Here is a 27,426-nt window from a genome sequence, read left to right as displayed (position 1 = left end):
AGTCTGTATATAAACAAGATTGTTTTAAATTGCTGGTCTTTTAATTTCAAATGTATTCCAATATCCTGCATTTGTGCTCTTTTCTTCTCATGATTGCTGGTTTTGCTATCATACTTGTTTGTGGATGATTTCGTATGTTTACTGTATGTTCGCCTTTACCAGTGAGCTTTTCCATTCATCATTTTCTTGTTTCTAGTTGTGGCCTTTTTGTTTCTGCCTAGGGAAGTTCCTTTAGCATTTGTTGCAAAGATGGTCTGAATTGAAAGTTGTGTAGTTTCATAAAAATACAATGTAGTACATTTTTCTCAGTCCTTAATCTCTCCTCCTTACTTAGAATTAATAGGCAGACGTTTAGGTATGTTTAGATTCAGAATTTTATTTTAAATGGATTTCTGTGCCATAACATAATGTCTGTGATACTCTTACTAAAAATTATGTATAACAGTCAAATCCTAACAATTTTTGCAACAAGCTCTCATTACATTTTCTTCAAAATAGGAAAAGTTCACATTACATACCATTTTGAACATGATTGTTTGCTTACAAATAATTTACTGTAAAAATGTTATTTTCAAAGAAAATTTATGGGAAATGATAAAGCAACTACAAAAATCTTTACAATAAAATCCAGAATAAAAATTTTTTTTTGTGGGTTGAAAATTTATCAACATGTATAGGTGGATTATAAATATATTTTGGCAGTCTGATGGGTTCAAGGGCACTTTAAAAGTTGTCTAGTTAAATTACTACAAATATGACGTGTTTGGTGAAACCCAGTCTATAAGTCTGACACCAACAATCATTTCTTCCTGCTAAAACATAGAAATAATTTATCTGAAAACCGTGAGTGCTGTGAAGAGTTCAATTTCTTCATAAAGATTCCTTTATAAGTTGGGCTAATCCCTGGAAGGCCTAAAAGTGAACAGAGAGAAGAATTAATAAAATTAGGATGCTGTTTAGGAAAAGTCTGTCATAACTTTAGAAATTTAAACAAAGAGTATCCATCTTAGGAATGAGATCAGACAGTGAAAGGTCAGGATGAACCTCAGTTTCATCTGGGTCAGAGGCCGTCATGTCCACTAATAAACATAGATGGAAGCATATCAGAGGCCCAGGAAATTTTTCAAATCCTTATTTCCTCAAGATCATCATTTTCTCCCAGAACACGAATTATTTTTTCATATACTCTCTCACCTGCACATGCCTTCTGTATAGTTTCAGTTGTCCAGCTCTACGCATATATAACTTATGAAAAGCATATTTAATGACATGAAAAAGCAAGTCAATCAAGAACACACCCGGAGACAACCCATCTCCAAGGATAAGTATACATTCTTCTTACACTCACTGGACTCTTCAGTTTATGGCTCTTCTGTGGGTTCCCGACACACAGTTCTTAGGAACTTGCTTCTTGGTTTCCTGTAATCCTGGTTAAAGCTGGAGTTTGTGATTAAGCAATTACTTAACTCTAATCATTAATATTATTCTATTTGACCCTTCCTCAAGAGATAGAGATAGATGGCTTCATGAATTTGGACTATGGCTCATGTTAATTCTATGAAGGAGTGAAGGAGGTTCTCTTTTTAACGTGTTGATAATTTGCTAACACTGTTGAGCAGGTCTGACATGTATTCATGAAAGCAATAAAATTCAACTCCAATTTGGTCGCATCATTTGTCTGTAGAAGCCTGGCAACTTCTCTGAATGGTAGTTTGTGACTTTCCAACTAATACCCATTTTGCAGAAACCCAAGGAGATATCAAATAATGTTGTAACTCACAAAATGAACACAAAAAATAAATGGATATCTAGTTTTACTCTGAAGAGAATATTGTACTCACCATGTCCATCTGCTCTGGAGAAGCTAAAGAGAAGGATGCTCTGAAGTAGGGGCAAGGAGCTGAACTATCAAGGTAGAAATTGTATCCAGGAACCATGAATATCTAAGAGAGTTTATGGAAAACAGGTGATGTACCATTAAAGAAAACTAAAAGAAAATATAGGTGAAATTAATCTCAGAGTGGAGGATGACTTTTAAACTTAAAAAGCAGTGAAAGAAATCACAAGAGAGAAATCAATTTATATAAAATTACTGCATGTTGTACAATAAAACTAAATGCATAGAAATCAGTGTTTACAATAAATACAGCAATTCTACTTCTTCTCCATATAGTATAAAGAATGCACAGAAACAGAGGAAAAACCTTAAAATGGACAAGGACAGCTTATTCAAGAAAGAGAAATGGTAATAAACATGAATAAATGTTTAACATAACTAGAAAAGTAAAATAAATCCAAACAATGAAATATCATTAAAAATATTTTATTTCGTTTTTTTAAGTTAAACTGTAGCTGATTTACAATGTTGTGTTAGTTTTGGGTATACAGAATAGTGATTCAGTTATACATATGTGTATATGTACATGTATATGTATATCAATCTATCTATCTATCTTTTCTTTTTCATATTCTTTTCCCTTATAGGTTATTATAAAATATTGAGTATAGTTCCCTGTGCTATACAGTAGGACCTTGTTGGTTATCTATGTTATACATAGTAGTGTACATATGTTAATCCCAAACTCCTAATATATTCCTTCCCCCCTTTCCCCTTTGGTAACCATAAGTTTGTTTTCTGTGTCTGTGGGTCTATTTCCATTTTGTCAATAAGTTCATTTGTATAATTTTTTGAGATTCCACATAAGTGATATCATATGATATTTGTTTTTTTTTCTGTCTGACTTCACTTTGTGTGATAATCTCTAGGTCTATCCATGTTGCTACAAATGGTATTATTTCATTCTTTTTTATGGCTGAATAATATTCCATTGGATATATGTACCACATCTTCTTTATCTATTCATTTTTCAATGAACATTTAGTTTGCTTCCATGTCTTGGCTGTTGTAAATAGTGCTGCAATGAAACATTGGGGTGCATGTATCTTCTTGAATTATACCTGTCTCCATATATATATTCCCAGGAATGGGATCCCTGGATCATAGGGTAACTCTATTTTTAGTTTCTTAATGAACCTCCATACTGGTTGCACCAATTTAAATTCCCACCAATAGTGTACGAGGGTTCCCTTTTCTCCACACCCTCTCCAGCATTTATTATTTGTAGACTTTTTGATGATGGGCATTCTGTCTGGTATGAGGTGATACCTCATTGTCGTTTTGATTTGATTTTCTCTAATAATTAGCGATATTGAGCATCCTTTCATGTGCCTGTTGACCATCTGTATGTCTTCTTTGGAGAAATGTCTTTTTAGGTCTTCTGCCCAATTTTGGATTGGGTTATTTGTGGGTTTTTTTCTTTATATTGCACTGTATATACTGTTTCTATACTTTGGAAATTAATCCTTTGTCTGTCGCATCATTTGCAAATATGTGTTCCCGTTCCGTAGGTTGCCTTTTTGTTTTCTTTATGGTGTCCTTTGCTGTGCAAAAGCTTTTAAGTTTCATTAGGTCCCATTTATTTATTTTTGTTTTTATTTCCATTCCTCTAGGAGACAGAGCAAAACTGAGCTTGCTGTGATTTATGTTAAAGAGTGTTCTGACCGTTTTCCTCTAGGAGTTTTATAATATCCAGTCTTACGTTTAGGTCTGTAAACCATTTTGAGTTTATTGTTGTATACGATCTTTGAGAATGTTCTAATTTCATTCTTTGACATGTAGCTGTACTGTTTTCCTAGCATCCTTTATTGTAGAGACTGTCTTTTCTTTTCTCCATGGTATATTCTTGCTCCTTTGTCATAGATTAATTGACCATAGGTGTGTGGGTTTACTTCTGGGCTCTCTATACTGTTTTTGTGCCACTACAATAGTGTTTGGATTACTGCAGCTTTGTAGTGTAGTCTGAAGTCAGGGAATGTGACTCCTCCAGCTCCGTTCTTCTTTCTCAAGACTGCTTTGGCTGTTAGGGGTCTTTTGTGTCTCCATACAAATTTTAAAATTATTTGTTCTAGTTCTGTGAAAAATGACCTTGGTAATTTGATAGGGATTGCACTGAACCTGTAATTGGCCTTGGATAATAAAGTCATGTTGAAAATATTGATTCTTCCAGTTCAAGAACATGGTGTATCTTTCCATCAGTTTGTTTTGTCTTCAATTTCTTTCATCAGCATTTTATAGGTTTCCCATTACAGGTCTTTTCCTTTTTAGGTAGGTTTATTCCTAGGTATTTTATTCTTTTAGATGTGATGGTAAATGGGATTTTTTCCTTAATTTCTCTTTCTGATCTTTTGTTGTTAGTGTATAGAAATGCAACAAATTTCTGTGTATTTATTTTGTATCATTCAACTTTACTGAATTCATTGATGAGCTCTAGTAGTCTTCTGGTAGTATCTTTAGGATTTTCTATGTATAGCATCATCTCATCTGCAAACAGTGATAGTTTTACTTCTTCTTTTCCACTTTGGATTCTTTCTATTTCTTTTTCTTCTCTGATTGCTGTGTCTAGGTCTTCCAAAACTTTGTTGAATAAAAGTGGTGAGTGTGGGCATCCTTGTTTTGCTCCCGATCTTAGAGAAAATACTTTCAGGTTTACACTGTTGAGTATGATGTTAGCTGTGGGTTTTTCATATATAGCCATTATTATATTAAGGCATATTCCCTCTATACCCACTATCTAGAGAGTTTTTATCATAAAGGGATGTTGAATTTTATCAGAAGTTTTTTTGTCTCTATTGAGATGATCATATGGTTTTTATTCTTCAATTTGTTAATGTGGTGTGTCACACAAATTGATTTGTGGATATTGAAAAAAACTCAAAAAATACAAACATGTGGAGGCTAAACAATATGCTACTAAACAACCAATGAATCATGGAATAAATTAAAGAGAAAATCAAAAAATACCGAGAGATAAATGAAAATGAAAACATGATGATCCAAAACCTATGGGACGCAGCAAAAGTAGTTCTAACAGGGAAGTTTATAGTAATACAGTTGTACCTCAGGAAACAAAAAATCTCAAATAAACAACCTAACCTTACACCTAAAGCAACTAGAGAAAGAAGAACAAACCAAACCCATAGTTAGTAGAAGGAAAGAAATCATAAAGATCAGAGCAGAAATAAATAGAGACTAAGAAGACAATAGAAAAGATCAGTGAAACTAAAATGGAACCCGGGTCTCTGACTCACGGCAGGAGCAGAGGAGGTTATAGACCACATCTGTGCGTGAGTCAGAACTAAGCTGGATTGTGTTAAGTCTTTGAGATTGTTGTCTAGTAAAATCATGACGTTCAGAACTTTAAGAAACTGCCTGATTTTTCATGGTGTAAATCTGGCCCCTGGTTGTTGAAGTTAGATGAGCTGGGAATGAAATGATTTGGGGGCATTCTGGGGAGGAAATTTCAAGGTAGAAGATGAGTTTTTTTTTTTTTTTGTCCTGATTAACAATGAAATGAAAACCATAATTTCTACCAATATTGTGGAACAGTTTAGGGATGTGCCAGAAGCAAGTTTCTGTAGAGAAGGAGGGGATGGTAATAATCTCCTTGCAAGATAACCAAAATTTGGGCTAAGGCAGCAGTGATAGAGATTACTTAGAAAAGGTAAAGGTACGTGCAACAGGGTATATGGAATAGAAGAAAGGGACTGAAAAAAAATGACAATAAATATGAAGTCTGTATCCTTAGCTCCTAGTTCAGGGATACACACATCAAATGTTCTGGAGAATAATGGCATTGATAAGAATGCAAAAAAAAAAGTAATAAAATTGATTTATTGTACTAAAATGCACTTATATGAGTTAAGTCATTTAAGTATTTATTAAGCACTTTCTATGTGCTGTTATTAGCATTAAAACAATTTATAAAGCATGAGTCCTGCGGTCAAGTATGATGATTACAGGGAATGAATGACTTTCCCAGGGGAGTGGATTGGCTCTTGGGTCCAGGCAGCCAGTTCCCAGCTCTGATCTCTAGACTGTCTCTTATGCTCTAGCACAGGAGTTTGCCAACAACAACATGATCTATTCTTTGTACTCACTGCCTCAAGACAAAAGTGATACTCGAAACAGAACTTGGTGTTTACAAAAGAGTGAGGAACATGATAAAGGAATTAATTAATGGAGAACGGTTGATTGATTTTGTAAATTGGAAAGCTACACAGAAGCATATTTAGATGTCTCAGCTTAATTAGTGCCTCTGAATGAAATCTAAGTAGACTTATGATTTAAGTACAAAAGGAGAAAAAAAACCTAGAAGAAATCCTTGCGGGCTAATTTTAAGTGAAAAAAGCAGGATATAAACTTTTCTGTGTTATTTTAGTCATGTAACGTAATTGCAGAGCAGTATTTTAAAAAAACCCAGACTAAAAAATGGGCAGAAGACCTGAATAGATGTTTTCCCAGAGAAGAAATGCAGATGAACAACAGGTACATGAAAAGATGCTAAACATCACTAATCAACAGGGAAATGCAAATCAAAACCACAAAGAGATGTCACCTCACACCTGTAAATATGGCTATTAACAAAAAGAACACAAATAACAAGTGTTGGCGAGGATGTGGAGAATAGGGAACCCTCCTCCGCTGTTGGTGGGAGTGCAAATTGGTGCAGCCACTATTGAAAACAATATTGAGGTTCCTAAAAATCTAAAAATAGAGCTACCATATGATGCAGCAATCCACTCCTGGGTATATATCCGGAAAAAAGAAAACACTAATTGAAACAGATACATGCACCCCAATATGCATTTCAGCATTATTTATAATAGCCAAGATATAGAAACAACCAAAGTGTCCATCAACAGATGAATGGATAAAGAAGATGTGGTATGTGTGTATACACACACACACACACACACACACACTAGAATAGTACTCGGCCATAAAAAAGAATGAAGTCCTGCCATTTGTGACATGAATGGACTTGAGGGGTATTATGCCTCGTGAAATAAGTCAGAAAAAGAGAAATAACATGTTATCACTTATATGCAAAATCTAAAAGAATAAAACGAATAAATACAACAAAAAGAAACAGGCTCACAGATAATACAGAACAAACTAGTTGTTACCAGTGGGAAGAGGGAAGGGAGGAAGGACAAAATAAGGGTAGAGGATTAAGAGGGACAAACTATTAGGTATAAAATAAAGAAGACACAGGATTTATTGTACAGCAGAGGGGATACAGCCAATATTCTATAATAACTTTAAATGGAGTCTAATCTTTAAAAATACTGAATCACTATGTTATATACCTGAAACTAATGTACTATTGTAAATCAACTGTACTGTAATAAAACATAATTTCATAGCCAAAATACTAGATGTATACAACCTCTTCAAGAAAATGTATCACAAGTGATCATAAAATCTGGGTGGGCAAATTATGGGCTATTTAAAAAATTTTCATTATGCTTTAATGAACTATAATGCTATCATGAGTATGCTTTACTTTCATCATCAGGAAAAAAATCCTTCTACTGTAAATACTAATGGCTTATATTTATCAAGCATTTACTATATGCCAGGTATTAGTCTAAGTGCTTTATCCATATTGACTGCTTTCATCATAGCCACCCTAAGAGGGAGGGATTCTTATTATCTGCATTTTCCAGATGAAACTCAGGAAGGGCAGCTCATCCAGTGCCACATATCGGGGCAGGACTGGGATTCACACCCAAGGACGTGGCGCCAGAGAGTGTACGCTCTTAGCCACTAAGCTAATCAGTGGCTGAGCTGAATGACGGTATTTCCCCTGGTTTAGACCAGGAGACTAATTCTGTAACCCAAAATCTATTATGATCTTAGTAAGGAGATAATGTATCTGATAGGCAAACATTTTCCCTTGGGTTGGTGGGCAGTGATAAACATCTCTCGCCATTTTTATTAAGATATTACTTTAAAGAAAAAATATAGCTTTTCTTCGTGTTTTACCTCTTTCTTAAAGGCTTTCTCTTCAATCAGTTTTCTTACATCATGAAGGCCCTTAATTTTGACCCATAAAAACATTCCAGCAGTAGGAACATGCCATTCTGCCAAACCTACAAACAAAAGAAGAGAAGAAATGTTTCCTGAGACCATTTTTGATGATGTCAACTATATCACTGAAATGACAAATTGCAGTAACTGTAAACGAGTATTTCCAAAAAAGTTCCTTTGGTGATAGCATTTTTAAAAAATATAGTTTTAGGAGTCCTGAAAATTGGTGTTCTGAGTTTTATTTTAAAAAGTGAGGGGAGGGTTTGAAAGGGAGAGAGGGGACTCGTGTATATTTCTGATTTTAGTGGGTCACAGGGCAGTGCAGGAAATCCAGTGCCATGCCCACCTCCCTTTCTTAGAATTGTCCCTAAGCCAAACGTGGCTCTTTCAATTTTAGAAGAGGATTCCTCAACCCTTTCTAGAGCCTTCTAGCGTTTCAATAAATCCTATCATTTACATAATCATTCAGAAGTCCAATGAATTGAAGTTTTTATTGCAATGTAATTAAGAAGTACTTAAAATTCAGGAATTCCTGGTGTATTTGTAGGCTTTATATTTCATTGAATATAAGGATAGAGAAACCAAGAAGGAACAAGAGTTATTTTGATTTTGATTATTACCTTTAAAAAAAAACCTTGATGTTGATTAAAACCTTTTTTTCAACTTCACTATAGGAAGTGGTAGACTAAGTACTCTTATCAAAAAGATAGTAATTGTGTTTTTACCAGGACTACAGAGGGAACAAGATATGAGGGAAATAAGAACTGAATACTTTGTATTTACTATTATTCCTACAAAAGGCATTTTTAGTGGTGTAATTAAAGCCAGGTAATTAATTTTACTTTCTTCCTTAATAGAAAATTAAATCTAAAGCATTCTGAAATCAAATTAGCAATAGAAATACTACTGATTAATGAGGTGAATGATTAAAAGTCAAATCATCTGTAATGAGAAACCCACCTTAGACTGTACTTAGTTTGTACTATTGTACTGTTTTGTCTCTATAGAGTCTAGTTAGAAAAGGAATATGTCATGTCACAATTCCTCTTCTATTTGGAGCAAAATTTTGAAAACCTTTTGAGTACAGATATTATTTAGCTTTAAGTAGATTATTGCTGGTGTTAGACTAATTGACCATTTTTCTTTAAACCACAGATTCTTTGCAGCAGTCAGGTATAGTAGAAATGTGTAGAATTGTGCCAGGGTTTGTGCTGTTACTTCTGAGACTATTTATAAGGTAACATTTTCTTGACAAAGAATACTCCTGGACCCTGTTTCCTTCCCCAGGGTTATTAACAATACCCTGTGGTGTGTATCACTCACTCATATAAGGGCTACTGTTCATCCCAGGACAGGATGTAAGTTCCACTCACCACTTAACCACTTGTCTGCAGCTGCCAATAATGCATCCCTCTGCTTCCTATAGAAATCAATAACCCTAAAAGAACAATAAAATGAAAAGGATGTGTTTAGTACATTGATGGCAGAAATTAAAAGGCTCTGAAGCCCAGTCTGTAAGAATCTATTTTCTATCTTGATGAAAATGTTGAATTCTTGATGAGGGAATAGAGCATATTTATTTGACCTGTTGGGTGGTAAACTTTTTACCATTGTGGTTTTTCCATTATTTTGGAATAATTCAAAAATGAAAATTAATAGAGTGAAGTCCATTTCTATGTAAAGTATGGAAGCTAAAATACAGTACCTGTCTACATGAGCCAGGAAGCCCTCTCCTCCCCATTGGTACAGAAGCTGTGATACCAGGAGCTAAACGGGATGAGACAGTAATAAGGTCATCATTCATCCTCTAAAATGTGTTTTTTGCCCAAACATAAAAGCAAACCACTCTTGATCATGTGCAAACCACCCTAAGAGGATGCTACAAGCTGTACCAAGCTTTGTAGAGCCAGCGATTTATAATAAGGTTGATTATTAACAATGGCAAGAATAATAGTAAAAATAACAAAATATTTATATGGTCCTTCCTATGTGCCGGAAACTGCTGTACCATATGAACGTATTTCAGCTAAGTTGATCTTCGTAATACCCTTATTAGGCAGGTCATGATTTCTAATATACTGAGGAAGAGACTGAGGCACGAGGTGAAGTTAACTTTCCTGAGGTCACTGCTCCTCAAAGAGCCTGGACTTAAGTCAGACTGTCCAGTCTGAGACCCACCCAATAACTGCCACCCTGGATGGTCTCTAAATATAAAACACATACAGTCGCAGAGGGTTTCTACAGGCGTGTGCTCCATTCGCCATGTTTCTGTTTGGCTGAAGGCTTCCCTAAGCTGTGTGGCTGACAGGGTCTTGGTGCTCCAGCCTGTTGTCAGGCCTGAGCCTCTGAGGTGGGAGAGTCAAGTTCAGGTCATTGGACCACCAGAGACTTCCCGGCTGCATGTAATATCAATTGGCAAGAGCTCTCCCAGAGATCTCTGTCTCAATGCTAAGGCCCACCTCTACCCAATGGCCAGCAAGCTCTAGTGCTGGACGCCCCATGCCAAACAACTAGTAAGACAGGGGCACAACCCCTCCCATTAGCAGAGAGGCTGCCTAAAATCATACTAAGTTCAATCTCACCTCAAGAAACAAAAAAAATCTCAAGTAAACAAGAAGAAAACAATAGCAAAGATCAATAAAACTAAAAGCTGATTCTTTGAGAAGATAAACAAAATTGATAAACCACTAGACAGATTCATCAAGAAAAAAAGGGAGAAGACTCAAATCGATAGTATTAGAAATGAAAAGGGAGAAGTAACAACTGACACTGCAGAAATACAAAGGATCATGAGAGATTACTACAAGCGACTCTATGCCAATAAAATGGACAACCTGGAAGAAATGGACAAATTCTTAGAAATGCACAACCTGCCAAGCCTGAATCAGGAAGAAACAGAAAATATGAATAGACCAATCACAAGCACTGAAATTGAAACTGTGATTAAAAATCTTCTAACAAACAAAAGCCCAGGACCAGATGGCTTCACAGGCGAATTTTATCAAGCATTTAGAGAAGAGCTAACACCTATCCTTCTCAAACTCTTCCAAAATATAGCAGAGGGAGGAACACTCCCACACTCATTCTACGAGGCCATCATCACCCTGATACCAAAACCAGACAAAGATGTCACAAAAAAAGAAAACTACAGACCAATATCACTGATGAACATAGATGCAAAAATCCTCAACAAAATACTAGCAACCAGAATCCAAAAGCACATTAAAAGGATCATACACTATGATCAAGTGGGGTTTATTCCAGGAATGCAAGAATTCTTCAATATATGCAAATCAATCAATGTGATAAACCATATTAACAAATTGAAAGAGAAAAACCATATGATCATCTCAATAGATGCAGAAAAAGCTTTTGACAAAATTCAACACCCATTTATGATAAAAACTCTCCAGAAAGTAGGCATAGAGGAAACTTACCTCAACATAATAAAGGCCATATATGACAAACCCACAGCCAGCATCGTCCTCAATGGTGAAAAACTGAAACCATTTCCACTAAGATCAGGAACAAGACAAGGATGCCCATTCTCACCACTGTTATTCATCATAGTTTTGGAAGTTTTAGCCACAGCAAGCAGAGAAGAAAAAGAAATAAAAAGAATCCAAATTGGAAAAGAAGAAGGAAAACTGTCACTGTTTGCAGATGACATGATACTATACATAGAGAATCCTAAAGATGCTACCAGAAAACTACTAGAGCTAATCAATGAATTTGGTCAAGTAGCAGGATAAAAAATTAATGCACAGAAATCTCTTGCATTCCTATGCACTAATGATGAAAAATTTGAAAGAGAAATGAAAGAAACACTCCAATTTACACTCCTAGGAATAAACCTACCTAAGGAGACAAAAGACCTGTATGCAGAAAGCTATAAGATACTGATGAAAGAAATTAAAGATGATACAAACAGATGGAGAGATATACCATGTTCTTGGATTGGAAGAATCAACATTGTGAAAATGACTACACTACCCAAAGCAATCTACATATTCAATGCAATCCCTATCAAACTACCAATGGCATTTCTCACAGAACTAGAACAAAAAATTTCACAATGTGTATGGAAATACAAAAGACCCCGAATAGCCAAAGCAATGTGAGAAAGAAAAACAGAGCTGGAGGAACCAGGCTCCCTGACTTCAGACTATACTACAAAGCTACAGTAATCAAGATAGTATGGTCCTGGCACAAAAACAGAAATATAGATCAATGGACCAGGATAGAAAGCCCAGAGATAAACCTACGTACATATGTTACCTTATCTTTGACAAAGGAGGCAAGAATATAATATAATGGGGAAAAGACAGCCTCTTCAATAAGTGGTGCTGGGAAAACTGGACAGCTACATATAAAAGAATGAAATTAGAATACTCCCTAGCACCATACACAAAAATAAACTCAAAATGGATTAAAGACCTAAATGTAAGGCCAGACACTATCAAACTCTTAGAGGAAAACATAGGAAGAACACTGTTTGACATAAATCACAGCAAGATCCTATTTGACCCACCTCCTAGAGAAATGGAAATAAAAACAAAAATAAACAAATAGGACCTAATGAAACTTAAAGCTTTTGCACAGCAAAGGAAACCATAAACAAGACAAAAAGACAGCCCTCAGAATGGGAGAAAATATTTGCAAATGAAGAAACTGACAAAGGATTAATCTCCAAAATATACAAGCAGCTAATGCAGCTCAATATCAAAAAAAAAAAACCCAATCCAAAAATGGGCAGAAGACCTAAATACACATTTCTCCAAAGAAGATATATAGATTGTCAACAAATACATGAAAGGTTGGTCAACATCACTAATCATTAGAGAGATGCAAGTCAAAAGTATAATGAGGTATCACCTCACACCAGTCAGAATGGCCATCATCAAAAAATCTCCAAACAATAAATGCTGGAGAGGGTGTGGAGAAAAGGGAACCCTCTTGCACTGTTGGTGGGGATGTAAATTGATACAGCCACTATGGAGAACAGTATGGAGGTTCCTTAAAAAACTAAAAATAAAACTACCATACAACCCAGCAATCCCACTACTGGGAATATACCCTGAGAAAACCATAATTCAAGAAGAGTCATGTACCAAAATGTTCATTGCAGCTCTGTTTACAATAGCCAGGAGATGGAAGCAACCGAAGTGTCCATCGACTGACGAATGGATAAAGAAGACGTGGCACATATATACAATGGAATATTACTCAGCCATGAAAAGAAATGAAATTGAGCTATTTGTAGTGAGGTGGATGGACCTAGCGTCTGTCATATAGAGTCAATAAGTCAGAAAGAGAAAAACAAATACCCTATGCTAACACATATATATGGAATCTAAAGAAAAAAAAATGGTTCTGAAGAACTTAGGGGCAGGACAGGAATAAAGACACAGATGTAGAGAGTGGACTTGAGGACATGGGGAGGGGGAAGGGTAAGCTGGCACGAAGTGAGAGAGTGGCATGGACGTATACACACTACCAAATGTAAAATAGATAGCTAGTAGGAAGCTGCTGCATAGCACAAGGAGATCAACTGGATGCTTTGTGACCACCTAGAGGGGTGGGATAGGGAGGGTGGGAGGGAGGGAGACGCAAGAGGGAAGAGATATGGGGACATATGTATATGTATAACTGATTCACTTTCCTATACAGCAGAAACTAACACAACATTGTAAAGCAAGTATACTCCAATAATGATGTTTAAAAAAAAATTAGTTCCAGAAATTGAACAAATGTTATGATCAAAATAAAGAGATAAATTGACAAAAAAACAAACAAAAAAAGCCCCCAAAACACATACAGTCAATACATGAAGTTATATAATATATTCAGAGATTTTCTATCCAAAATGGAAGTTCTAAATGTTGTAAATGGATAGTGAAATTTGGTTGATAACAGATACAGAAAATATGGAAAAAGTCCCCAACTTGATAAAACACGGGGACACGTGCACTTTGTGGAATGTATAATGTCAAAGAAATGTCCATTCTACCTAAACTATGCCTTTTGAGTTGTTAGGTAGCAGTCCTGTCCTTATGGTTGGTTCTCAAGATTGCCTTAGGGATGGGTCCAATCATTGCTCAAAGCTTGTGAAGAAATTTATACATTTGCTGCAAATAATTTTACTGTATTTAATTAAAATACATTCCAGCCGCTGTCTGTAGGGAGCTTAGCACATGGGCAGTGAAGGGAGAGGTCGGGCCGCCATGCAGGTTGGAACCCTTGCTCTCAGATTCCAGGACAACGAAGCTAATGGTGTGTTACTTCACCAAAACTCTTCTGTCCTGTCGAGTCCAACACAGTTTTTATGGGATTCCTGAGCTAGATGCCAGGACACAGCTGAATAAGATCTCTGACCCTCAAGGAGTTTGGTCTACACTGTGAAACAGCACCAGGTCCATTCAAATCTCTTTTGGTTTTTAGAGCAAACATCTGCTGTGCGTGGTCTCCTAATTCAGTCCATGTGGAACTAGAGATGCAATCAGTGATTTCTCTCCCTGCAATGTTCACTCAGTCTTATTTGCCAACATCTATTTTGTTTTATGATCTGATTCAAAAAAATTCCTATTTCCTAAGTTGTCCATACCTGGGCAAAAGTGCTGGGGTGCATTGTTGAAACTTGTATGTGTAAAACAATTCTCTCGATCAAGGGCTTTGGACCAGTTAGAAACCCTATTCGCAACCTGCACAAAGAGAGAAAAGGCACAATACCAACCCTGCATTAACAATTAATACCATGTTAGTGATTTCATGGGGAAGAATTTTGTGACCTGGGGACAAACACACTTAGACAGTTAACACATTCTAATAAAACTACTTACTTAAAATACACATTTAAACTTAATTGTACACTTAAAATAGACCATGTATTTCTACATGTGCTCTTTCATATATGAACCAAAAACCTGACCAGTCCCCCTACAGCTATAATTTAATGGCCAAGTATCTTTGACCACTGGGGACAGATTGGGAGAAAAGCCTGGTATTAAGTCAATCAATTGGGGATACAAGCATCTTAAATGAGAAGAACTGTTTGCAGTAAAAGATGCTGAGGTGCAGCCTCTGTCACCTTTAGATGCAGCCTGAAGGCACAGCCAGGGCCTTACCCAGAGGACAGGACTTTGGAAAAAGAGTCAGCTCGGATGACACGCCCATCAACATCCATGGAGAGAAAAGTCGGTGCCCAGGGCTTGAAATGGAAGAAAAATACTGTTGGTTTGGGAAGTCTGTTAGAGACCGTATCCCTACTTTGTGCGGAGAGTGGGGAGGAATGGATTTGGAGAACACTAGGACAAACATCCTTTTTCTTGTCTTCATCTCAGCCCCTTGAAATGGAGTAAGAACCAGAAATGCGTGTTCTTCTGTTCGCATCTGCCGATCTTCACGGCTTTTCTGCCAAACACACACACACGTCCTCTCACTTGCTCACGATGCCACTCCCGTGAGCTTAGAGAAACCTCACACGGGACCTCCTTGTCCCAAGGCTTGAGATCCAGGAGGAACAGATTTCGAGGAAGGATTCAAGAAAAACTCGTTTGGAAAAGACCAAAACGAAGAGGGCCATCAGCATTCAGGGCGGTTTAGGAAGAGAATGCTGCCCCTTAGACCAACTAGAAACACGAAAAAGGTGCAGATGAAGCTGAGCAGTGTAGTCAGTATGCAGTGCTGAAACTTCCATATTTACTTCAAAAGTAAATGCCAACAAGAAAGGGGGCCAGGGTCGTGTTGAAGGTGGGCGGCAGGCAGACATGGTGTTCAGGCAAACTAGTAAAAAGCCAAGAGTTCTGTTTCTTCTCCGTAGATACAGAGTGGGGACTGAGTGCATGTGTTTGTTCTGTGCAGCCCTTAGAGCAAATACAGTGTTGGATTTTGAGGAATTGGGCATTGGGGTCGGTACCACTACTCGTCTCCTAGGAAACCATGCTCGTGGACAGTGGTGTACATATATAGTGCGAAAGGATCTAAAAGCCCATGATTCTGCAGGAAGGTCCCCGACCCTAAGTGACAGGATGGCGAGCAGGCAGCGTGATGCTGGGAACGCCCCTCCCCTGCCCAGCACCGCCTCACTGAGGGAGCGCGGCCCTCCTTCTCCTTCCGCCTGGACACGCCTCCCAAGTCCTCCGCCCATCAGCCACCCCCGAGAGACTGAGGTTGACACCCAAGGAGACACCCACTCCGTAACCCTGGCGCGATGTCTAAGGAGCCACGACCTGGATTCGGAGTCCAGAAGACCCTCAACCTTGACTCACTCGAGCCTCCACGTGCCTGGCACAGAGCGCCAGCCACTATTCTAAAGGGAAGGGATTGCTGGAAAGCGCAGTAATACCAGAGCTGAAAACCCTCCGCAGCCCGGGGCTAAACTCTAATCAGCACAGGAACTGACAGCCACTTATCTACTGATTGTGGGCTGAGCTGACCCTGCACTTACCTTGTTGAACTGCATAAAATAGTAAGGGTCGTCTTCTATGATGAGGAAGTCATATGTTCTTGCGAGCTAAAAAAGGTTAAAGGAGCATATTTATTTCTTCAGAGCGCTCGAAGCTGAAAATCACTTGGAATCCTAGTTCTTGGTACTCATTCATTCATTCATCCAAGACGCTACTGAGGGCTCTGTGTCCTAGGAGCAGGAGGACAGGAAGCAGCCTAAAAGCTCCGTCCTCAGGGAACTTACGTTCTGGTGGGAAAGACAGAGGGAACATGAGCCAGTGGATAGTGAGCAGAGGGTGAGGAGGGGGGTTCTGAGGGCTGGGCCGAAGGCTAAAGAGGGTGATGTGTGAGAGACTGTGACACGGGAGCTCCGGAGGGCTCAGGCTGGCCGGAAGGACCCGGCGTGCCGACGACAGGGCCGAAGGTTTCAGACTGAGGGACCAGGAGCAAAGGCCCTGGGGGTGAGAAGGTACTTGGCATGTTTAAGGGACAGACGATTGTAGAAGGCATAGGCTTGTCAGGGACAGAAGGCAGGCTGTGTAGCTGCACCAAGAAGGCTGTGAGAGACCCCAGCCTGAGAACCGAGGCCCAGGCCGCATCGCTGTGCGCGGCAGGTGAAGGACTCTGATCTTGTGTTAAGTGCAGGGGAGCAGCTGGAGGGGGGGGTTGTAGATCTACACTTGAGCAGGACGGACACCCCGAGCCGGGGGAGGGAGCTGTGAGGAGGGGGGCAGTCACGGAGTCCGGGAGGGCGGGCGGCCAAGGAGACGGTGGGTTGGGATAACGTTGGTGCTGGGAGCCACGGGATGGACTGGAGGTGGGGATGAGGGGAAGACAGGAGGAAGAGAGGGGAGGAAGAGGCGAGTGTAACACTACGCCGACAGTAACATCTCTTTCAACCAAAATATCCATTAAAGGGCAAGGAAAGCCTCATAGCAAGAGCGTAATGGCTTCGTGAGTTTAAATTTATGGGGACCCTTTTATTAAAAATCATCTTCCTTGAGAGCAAGAGGCTAATCAGAGAAGGAGCTTGAGCGCACTCTTCTGAAGGGTCCGAAAGAAACAAGAACACAGCCACATAGCACATTCTTTGAAAATACCTCATAGATTTCCTTTTTGCGGTTAGTTGTTAATGAGTTGCCGGCAGGGTTGTTGCCATTTGGGACAGTATAAAGGAATTTGGGGGTGTTTTTCTTGGGGTTCTTTGAATCTTCTGGTTTCCATTTGGAAAGTATTTCTCTGAGGGAGTCTGGAATAATCCCGTGTTCATCACTGGAAATGTTAATAATGTTTCCGCCCAGTGGTTGCATCTGTGGAGGACAGGAGGAAAGAAAGCCCAAGACTCAGACATGATACAAAATATCATAGTCACTGGTTCTTACAGTAATGAAAATGTGACCATTTATACCCTTAAACACAAACCTGCACTCAGCCCTACACCCAAGGGCTGAGGCTGTATTTTCTGATTCCATTGTTGCTCCCGTTAAGCTTCCATTATGGTTCAAATATATTCCCTGTCAATTCCTAGAGGAAGGGTAGACATCCCTGCTCATATATGTCAGGCTTGGCCAGGGGTCTGGCTTTGGTCAATAAATTGCGTGCAGAAGTGATGGGTGTTCCTTCCAAGCAGAAACTTTAAATCCCAGCTTGGGTCTCTCGTTCCCTGTTCCCTCTGCTCTAAGACTGGCAGCGGTCCAGATGAGGCTGCTTCTGTCACTCTGGGGCCTGGGATGAAGATGGCACAGAGCTTGATGGCCTGACCGTGGACACGGTGTGTGAGAGAAAGACAGGACTTTGCAGCCATAGGCCAGCGAGATAAGGAGTCAGATATTCCATAGCATAACCCAGCCTCTTCTGACTGTATCATCTTTATAATTATGGTTACAACTGCTTCATAAAATACGAGTTTATTAAGGAATTTTTTTACAAAGTAAATTAATCATATAAAGCATCTGTGATGCTAATACATAAAATAGTCATAAGCAGAGGTGATATTCAAAATATTGGACAAGTGATATAGCATGGGCACTTCAGATACATCCTGTAGGCCCCATGCCAGGCCAGCATTAGCTCTGTACCATGGGGGGTTCAGGGTGGTCTTAGGAGAGGGGCCAGGGGAGCCAGGGAGCATAATGGCAGTGGCTCATCAAGGCATGTGGAAGTATTTCAATACTGTACCAATTGCAGAGGCTGAAGTTGAAAGTAGTGGTCTTGCTTATAGACATAGTTTTATAAAAGTCTTGTATTTTATGTTTTATGTTCATAAAGAAAAAATTGGGACTTATTAATAACAAGCAAAGGAAACCATCAACAAAATGAAAAGACAACCTACAGACTGGGAGAAAATATTTGCAAACAATGCAACTGACATGGGATTAATTTCCAAAGTATACAAACAGCTCATACAGCTCAATATCAAAAAACAAAAAAACAAAAAATAAACAACCCAATCAAACAATAGACAGAAGACTGAAGTAGACATTTCTCCAAAGAAGACATACAGATGGCCAACAGGCACATGACAAGATGTTCAACATCCCTAATTATTAGAGAAATGCAAATGAAAACTACAATGAGGTACCACCTCAAATGAGTCAGAATGCCCATCATCAAAAAGTCTACAAATAATAAATGCTGGAGAGGGTGTGGAGAAAAGGGAACACTCTTGCACTGTTGGTGGGAATGTAAATTGGTGCAGCCACTATGGAAAACAGTATGGAGGTTCCTCAAAATACTAAACATAGAGTTACCATACAATCCTGCAATCCCATTCCTGGGCATATATCTGGAAAACATGAAAACTTTAATTTGAAAAGATACATGCACCCCAATGTTCACTGCAGCACTGTTTACAATAGCTAGGACATGGAAATAACCTAAATGTCCAATAACAAATGAATGGATAAAGAAGATGTGGTACATATATACAATGGAATACTACTCAGACATAAAAAGGAATGAAATAATGCCATTTGCAGCAACATGGATGGACCTAGAGATTATCATACTAAGTGAAGTAAGTCAGAGAAAGACAAACATCATATGATAGCACTTACATGTGGAGTCTAAGACAAGGATACAAATGAACTTATTTACAAAACAAACAGACTCATAGACATAGAAAACAAACTTATGGTTACTAAAGGGGAAAGGTGGGGAGGGATAAATTAGGAGTTTGGGATTAACATATATACACTACAATATATAAATAAATAAACAGCAAGTTCCTACTGTATAGCACAGGGAAGTATATACTCAATATTTTGTAATGACCTATCATGGAAAAGAATGTGAGAAAGAACAGATATATACATATATGTGAATCACTTTGCTGTATACCTGAAACTAACATGACATTGTAAATAAACTATATTTCAATAAAAATTAAGAAAAAAAAACCCAATAATTGAGTGAAGTTCTCAGAAGAAAATTTTTCAAAGGATATGCAAACACACATATTAGTGGTCAAGTGTAGACTTATGCACTAAGTGAGAATAATTCAGACCCTACTTATGGCAAATTTTAAAGGTCTTAGACTTTAAAAACACATCTACATGAAAAAAACAAGTTCATATTGGGCCATGAGGTAAACACACATGACTCGTCAGCATATTCCCTCACAGTGTGGCATTGGTTTCTGTTTGGGTGTGTGAAAACGTGTGTGCATCGTGCTATTTTTACATAGATACAAGTTTTACATTTACAGGCATTGTGTAATCTTACATCTTTGGAGTTCAGGAAAATAATGAATAATTAGTATCCAATGATTAAGGCCATTATTTTACTTTAGATTTTCAAATTGTGGTAAAATATATATAACAAAAAATCTGCCATTTTAACATGTGGGATTCAGTGGCATTAATTACGTTCCTAATGTGTGCATCTCTCACTAGCAATTTCCAAAATCTTTTCATCACTCTAAACAGAAAGCCTGTAGTCACTAAGCAACAACTCCCCATTTCCCCCTCCCCCAGGCCCTGGTAACCTCTCATCAACTTTCTGTCTCTATGAATTTGCCTATTTTTGATATTTAGTACAAGTGGAATCATACAATATTTGTCCTTTTGTGTCTGGCTTCTTTCTCTGAGCCCCTGCAGTGATGGGCAGTGCTTTACTCCTCAGAGAGCCGGTAAGGCTGATGGTTAGACAGTTGTTACACTGAGTTGAAACTGTTTCCCTGTAGTTTCCATCCTTTGATTCCAGCTGTATGAACCTGAGGACATGCACAGACAAATCTAACTCCTCTGTCACATGGCTAGCTTTAATGTACTTGAGGACAATTCTCTTGCCCCCGTGGAGTCTTCTCTGTCTTCAGAAAAGAGCATAGTTCCTAAAACAATTCAACCTATGGTATTATTTCCATTTCTTTGTTCACTCTGGTCGCTTTTCTCTGACTGTGCTCTAGGCTGTATTCACATCGACCCAAAAGTATTGTGCCCCCGACAGTGGTGTGTTCAGCCCAGGGCACAGCAGAGCAGGTGATCCGATTCCCCATTCTGGATATTAAAGTCCCATTAATTAACACTGGAGAGGAAACTCCTAATCATACCATGTTACTGTACAGTTATTCTACATTGACATATGATCATCCTTAGGCATGTGGTAGTATAGATGGTAGTGAAAAATGTCTTTGTAAATTAAGTCACATTTCAGGTGGAATATTAAGCAATCTGGACATGATTTTGCACAACCCAGTTTTAGCACCTCTACATTTAGACTTTGTAAGGAGAAATGTATAAAGCAGAGGGTACATTTCACATATTTTGCATATGTTGAAGAAGAAAGATGCTATTTTATGTTTCAGTGGACAGATAATTCTCAAGGTGCAGTGGTTTCTTATTTGTTATAAGAAAGAGAGTTGCCTTTTGTAGAAATGTGTACTCACAGCCTGAATTGTTCCGGAATAAATAGGTTCATTTACGAGGATATTATCTCCAGGATTAATGATCATTTCAAATACCTAACAAAAGAAGCATAGGTTAGCTTGGTTAGTTTGGTTTCCAGTCTTAGAAACACCCCCCCCCCCAACTTTTTTTGTTTTTGGTTTGGGCTCACTAGGATTCTAGAGAAGGAGTTGGCAAGTGTTCTGTAAATGCCAACAGATGGGACGTGTTTTGTGAGCCCTAGTGTTTCCATTGCAACTACTCATCTCTGCCTCTATGGTGAGAAAGCTGTAGACAGTACATCAGCTGATGGTGTGGCTGAGTTCCAATAAAACTCTATTTACAGAATCAGACAATGGCTGGCTTGTCTCTCAAGCCATAGTTTGCAAACCTCCATTCTAGGTTTAAAATATATATATATATATATATATATAACTGGTTTGGCTCCTAAAATACATGTATTCCTTCTTTGAATAATTTAAAAATCCTTGCTATAAGCCAGGACCTATGGAGACAAACTGATGAGTATAGTGGGATGGTTTTTACCTTCGTGGAGGTGCTAGTCCACTGAAAGCTAGATTCTAATCAAATAACTACTCAGATAAATGCATATGTAAAATCGGTGATAAGCGCTATTACGTATAGATGCCAACGCCCTACGTGCTCATTGTAGGAGGACTTGGGCACTCAGGGAACTTAGAGCATTCAGGGAGGGCTTCCCTGAGGAAGTGACGAGTAGGAGGAGCGGTGACAATACGTACACAGTTTGAGAAACTGAAAGAATCCTGTGGCTTGAGGTGGAGTGTGAAGAGGAGACTGGAAGGAGGTCAGAGGGAAGTGGGCAGAGAGCGTCCAGGGAGATCTTTGGGCCAAGTGAGCCCAGTGAGAATTTTAAGTCGAGGGCGGGACCGGGGAGTCAGGTGACCAGACAGGCATTTGAGAAAGTCATTCTGGCTGCAAACTCAAAGTATCAAAAAGGAACGAGAGTACAGGTGGAGTCTGGGAAGTTTTTAGGCTCATTTGGGAGGTTTTTGCTGCAGTCCTTGGGAAAGGTAAGGGAGGTCTGGATGGGTTGATGATGGTGGGGCTGGAGAGAACGGAGCGGCATTTAAGAAATCAGAACCAGCAGATCTAACTGTGGACTGAGGGGGCGCGAGGAAGGAGAGGTGTCAGGAGGGACCCCTGGATTTCTGGCTATGCAGGTGGGGAGGTGGTGGGAGGAGTGCCACTGACTGAAAAACGCCCCCAACGCTGTCTGTTCTGAGGGAGAAGCAGATGAGTGTGTTTTGGTCTGAGGTGCCTTTGGAACAGCCTGGGATGGATCAGGTGGGTCGGGGGATGCGTGGATGTGCAGGGAGCCTGGAGTTAATGGCATGGATGAGATCGCCCGGGTGTGATGCCCAGGGAAGGTGTGTGTGTGAAGGGGAAAGAGGTTTGGGGGCCCAGCCTCACGGGGCTCCCATACATAAGGGACACTGCAGGGGCGGCAGGGCAAGGCGGAACGGGAGCATCGCAGAAAGGAGGGGGGCTCAGCAAGGGTGAAGGAGACTCAGAGGTCAGGGAGGACAAGGCCCACGAATCTCGGGGGATCTTGAGGACAGTATGATGCCTCGTGACATCAGTAGAGCCACACAAGAGAGTTTTCCAGCCTAAATCACAGGGGTCCATTCTGACTAAATCTTACACGAGTCAGAGAATAATCCTTTCCCAACCTGTGACATTTCACAATCCCCAGGTCAAGCCTCTCCTCCCTATATCATTATAACAAATTAGATCTCTTGACAAACAGCACGGCCACTATCCATTGAGACAGAAGATGGGTCATTTTTTTCCAATTTGGACTAGGATATTCCATTTACTTTTCCTTATGACCTTTTGGCATTTTATGACAAACAGTATCTTCCTCTGATAAGTTCATTGATTCAGGATTTACAGGGCCTCCTAGGACCAAACAGATCACTGGGGTGGCTTGTGTATCATCTGTGGATCAGATGAAAACCTCATCACATTCATTGCCCATGTCAATTAGGGGACATGAGAAAGTCAAATATCCTAAATGAGGAGGGAGGGCTGTTTATTATCTGAGACACGGACACCTAAAATAATATCCATCCTGGAGAACAAAGTGGGAGAAATATTAAACCGGATTCTCAGGAGGCCTCAGGAACAAGCATGGCTTTAAGCCAGTGAGTTACTGATGCATTTGGCTGTCTATGCTCTCTTCCTCTTTGATATGACTGATGTTGCAAGAGACAAAGAAGAAACTTTCTTGTGCATCTTTCTGGAAAAAAAAAAAAAGGCATATAGTGTCTTCCTAAGAAAAGAAATTCACTGAAGTCCTTTTTTTCCCTACTTGTCTGGGGCATCACAAATATTTCTCTTCAACAATAAAACTGAAACAGCAGCTAATCCGTTTGTTTTTCCTAATTCAGTCCAAAAAGAGGGAGGAAAATTATAGTCTTATTACTTTAACACATTATTATGTAATAATAATTCAATTAAAATTCATTAAAACTAACCAGCTTTCACATTTATATAAAAAAGAAGAGCAAGAAAGCTACTCTGCTTTGAGATAAACAAGAGTCATGCTTTCACCTAGATGTGAGGACTGAATGTAGAGCCTCCTTATCCAGGACTAATTATTCATGAAAAAGAAAAGAAAAAATAGATGAAACTTAGAACCATATATGCAGTCTCTTTATCGGGGGATCCCCCAGTGGTGGTTACCTCTGTGGAGTTCCTGGAACCCAGGAGAGAGGCAGAAACAGAGAGAGAGAGAGAAGGAGAGAGAGAAAGTAACCCAGAGGAGAAGTCAGCCACAGACACAGACATATACATAGACCTGGAGAAGCACAGCCAAGAGGGAGTCAGGGTACAAGAGGCAGCCGGCACAGATGATAACACCAGCAGACACACAAAGGAATGACGTTTCATCTCAGGGGTATCAGGATACACCCTCGAAGAATTTAAAAGTCATGCATTGAAATGTCATAACCACAAACATAACTGAAATGTAGCCTGAATCTCCAAGCTAGATGAAAGTAAGCAGTGCTCACTAAGCTGCAGGTAGGGGTTGAGTTCTTCCTGAACGGGACTCTTGTCCTAATGACTCAGAGCTCTGGGTCATTGATGGTGGGATCTCTGTTTAAGAGAAATCAGGTTGGTGAATGTCTTTAAGTTCCACTTATGGTTCTAGGTGAAGACAAGGAAGCCTTCATAATCCACAGAACATGATGCTCTGTGGCTAAGGGAGAGATGGCTGTATGGGTGAACATAGTATTTGATTCTTCCCGCAGGTGCCTTTCCTTCCAGTCTTACCTTACAGAGACCTTCTTGGCTGCCACATGTGACACACATGTCCATTTGTCCTTGGCTGGGTGGATAATGGATGGTGGGAGGATTATGCAATTTTACTTGTAACTGTTTTAGCCAAGATAACAGCTCTGGGATGCTAAAGCATAAAATGCATGTAAAAATTGACAGTAGTGAAAATCATAATAATAGTAGACAGGAACTAAATGGTGGCTTTATACCAGGCACTTTAAAGGTCCTCAAATGCTTTTTGCCAATATTAATATATTTACTTAAAAGACAAGGCAACAGACTTAGAGATTAAGAAATCCACATAAAGTTAATCAGTTGGTGATTAAAAGAGCTGAGATTTGAATCTACAGCTTTCTCACTCCAAAGCCTGTACTTTTTCTTTTACATTAGAGCACTCACTGCGTAATTCATTTTTTGTTTCCCTTAGGGAGATTTCTGTAGGATACCTGGAAGTGCAGGTTCAGTAAGTTCTTTGTATCATGGAAAGAAAAGCCTAGGTATACATTATACACAATACAATTTTTATGCCCCCAACATGCATTATTCTTGAATCACAGAGCAAACAGGCTTTAATAAAGTAGAATTCATAGACACTCTGCAAGTTACCCTTTATCACTGGAAGAAGACCAGCTAAGGAAAGCCTTAGAATATGTGTTCCAGTTGCCTTTATGAAATTAAACACATCTGAACTGAGGGCAACACGCTTACATAGCTGCCTGTTTAGAAAGGGAACATAATCATTAAAAAAATTCCCCAGGACCTAAACTGGCTGCTTCCTGGGTCATCCTTTTCCTCCTTTCTCCTACCCTGCTTCACCTAGCTATCGTCTCTCTCTCTCTTTTATTCCAGTCTCAGCTCAAATGGTACCTACTTTCAAAAGCCTTCTCTCCCTCTCCTAGTCGTGTAAGGTTGAGAAGCAGTCCCTGGCGTCTTAGGCATTCAGTATCATTGCTGCAATTATTTTTTCTTCTAAAGCTCTTCCCCAAACCTTCCTCACTTCTGAATACCCAGTTAAAAAACGCACACGTCACTCTATCAGTGGGCTGTAGAATATTGCTCATGAAAACGACCCAACAAGGTTACATTCTCTACTGATCAGTACCCGGCACTCTGAGAATACTGCAGAGCCCTCTTCATCATCTCTTCATCAAATTGGATGGTCTCTTTGTTTTCTGTGGTGATAATCGCAGACTTGAAAGGGAACATGTTGGGGTTTGGTGCTCCAGTCGCCAGGGAGAGGACAGATTTCGATGACTTGCCCAATATCTCAGCTACAACAAATAAGGAGGAGAAGAAGAAACATTTTCAGTGAAGACTTTCCTAAACAGAGACGGTGCAGCTTGTTGCATTAAAGTCAGTAAAACTTTAAAGTGTAACGGTTTCTAGTGATACAATGCTAGTCCGAAAGAAACATAGAAGATGCCTTTGTTTGTGGACCGACCTCACCGGTGGAGGAACTAAGGAATAGACACGTGCATCTAAGAAGGCGGAGTGATCAGGCAAACAAGCCAAGGGCCACAGTAACAGAAAACGGTCTTCCACTCGGCCCGTCCCTGCCCGGCTCCGCGCGCACCCCTCTCTCTCCGGCGAACCCGCCCTCCCCACTACGCACGCGCCCGCACGCTGAGCCGAACCCCGACTCCCGTGCCCGGAAGAGCCCTCTGGAGCCGAAGCAGGACGTGTCCACAGCGGCCTGCCCTCTCTCCACTGCTGATGGCCCGCCCTCGTGCCCGTTCCAGCGCGCCTTCCGTGCCAGGTCTGCGCAGAGCCGGGCTCAGGCCGCCCCGAGCAGCTGTGCGGGGACCGCCCCCTCCAGCGGGAGAGCAGGGCCCGGACTCACCCATGACTCGAAGGGCAGAAGGCTTTCTGGCCGCGCTCGCAGCCGTGATGAACCGTGTGTAATTCATTCTCGGATTCCAAGCGGCAAGCCCCGCCTTAGGTGGTTGAAGCCTGGGAAAACCAAGGATCCGCGTCAATCCTGCCCCCTGATCCTGGCCCTGGAAAGGCCACCTCTGCTGTCCCCCGCGTCTGGTCTGGCGCGTAGCAGGACTGGCAAAGCCCGCTGGCAGGTTAGGATGCGTGCCCCTCCCGCCCCGCGCGACGCGGCCTATGGCCACCGGCCGCCCCTCCAGCGGGTTTCTAGCCCTGTGACCACGCCTCCAGGCCCTTCGGCACACCCACTGGCCTCGCCCCGCCTGGCCGATCCCCACCCCGGCCGGGCATCCAGTGCGTCCCCGCCCCCCGGCAGCGCCTCACGGCCCGGCCCGCCCTCTACGCCTGCACACTGGTCTCCGTCCCAGGCCGCGGCTCCGCCTGGAGACCTGGCCAGGCGCCTCCAACCCGGCCATGTGTCTTGGCCCAGGAGGTGCGGGGAGGCTGGCTGCTTGCCTGAACCAGGGCCTGAGTCAATCCAAAACCCGGTCTGACTCCTGACCCTGCAGCTGGAGCCGCCTTCGGAAAGCGCCGGGTTGGCCGGGGCGCCGGCGGGGATCTCCCTGAGGGGCTGGTGGCGGGGCCTGAGTCCTCTGTGCCCAGGTCCTCGAGGGCCAGCTGCACGGCCTGGCTGCCTGAGCAACAGGGCGCAAGACTCCCCTCAGAAGGATAACTGTAGACAGCCTCCTGGGGAGTCACCAAAGCGACGCGGGTGACTTCCAGAGCCACTGTTTTCAAGATCTGAGCGTTTTAGAGTGAGGATGGAGCGCTGATAGAAATTTTGGGAGAATCACTCTGAGGGTCTCCTCAAATTTTAGCGTCTCCCCTCCGTTTGGCTTTTTTTGACCACTCAGTAGATTTAGGTTGCAAGTGTCGATCCAAAAAGATGCCTGTCTTTGGGGCCAGCAC

General features: G+C 40.6%; 1 protein-coding gene across 3 annotated transcripts; it reads right to left on the bottom strand.

Moving 5' to 3' along the window:
• Positions 1–390: 390 nt before the first annotated feature.
• Positions 391–26,706, bottom strand: LOC309806388 (kynurenine/alpha-aminoadipate aminotransferase, mitochondrial). Of its 3 annotated transcripts, none has more exons than XM_082625219.1 (13): positions 26,426–26,704; positions 25,688–25,856; positions 24,580–24,712; positions 21,264–21,338; positions 17,479–17,688; positions 16,380–16,445; positions 15,058–15,140; positions 14,538–14,634; positions 9,639–9,700; positions 9,307–9,371; positions 7,889–7,995; positions 1,842–1,943; positions 391–912 (listed from the first exon to the last, which is right to left on the bottom strand). In XM_082625219.1, the coding sequence occupies exons 1-13, from the start codon at positions 26,490–26,492 to the stop codon at positions 871–873; spliced, it is 1,278 nt and encodes a 425-aa protein (XP_082481345.1). In that variant the 5' UTR covers positions 26,493–26,704; the 3' UTR covers positions 391–870. The 3 variants fall into 3 exon arrangements, with proteins under 3 accessions (XP_082481345.1, XP_082481344.1, XP_082481346.1); XM_082625218.1 differs by lacking the exon at positions 391–912 and adding an exon at positions 919–1,427 and having other exon boundaries at positions 26,426–26,705; XM_082625220.1 differs by lacking the exons at positions 391–912; positions 7,889–7,995; positions 9,307–9,371; positions 9,639–9,700 and adding an exon at positions 919–1,427 and having other exon boundaries at positions 26,426–26,706.
• Positions 26,707–27,426: the final 720 nt, after the last annotated feature.

This window comes from Mesoplodon mirus, assembly GCF_964341445.2.
Source record: "Mesoplodon mirus genome assembly, chromosome: 1".
In the NCBI taxonomy this organism is placed as follows: Eukaryota; Metazoa; Chordata; class Mammalia; order Artiodactyla; family Ziphiidae; genus Mesoplodon; species Mesoplodon mirus.
Note: the sequence above shows the minus strand (reverse complement) of the source record. Positions and strands in the feature narration are given on the sequence as shown.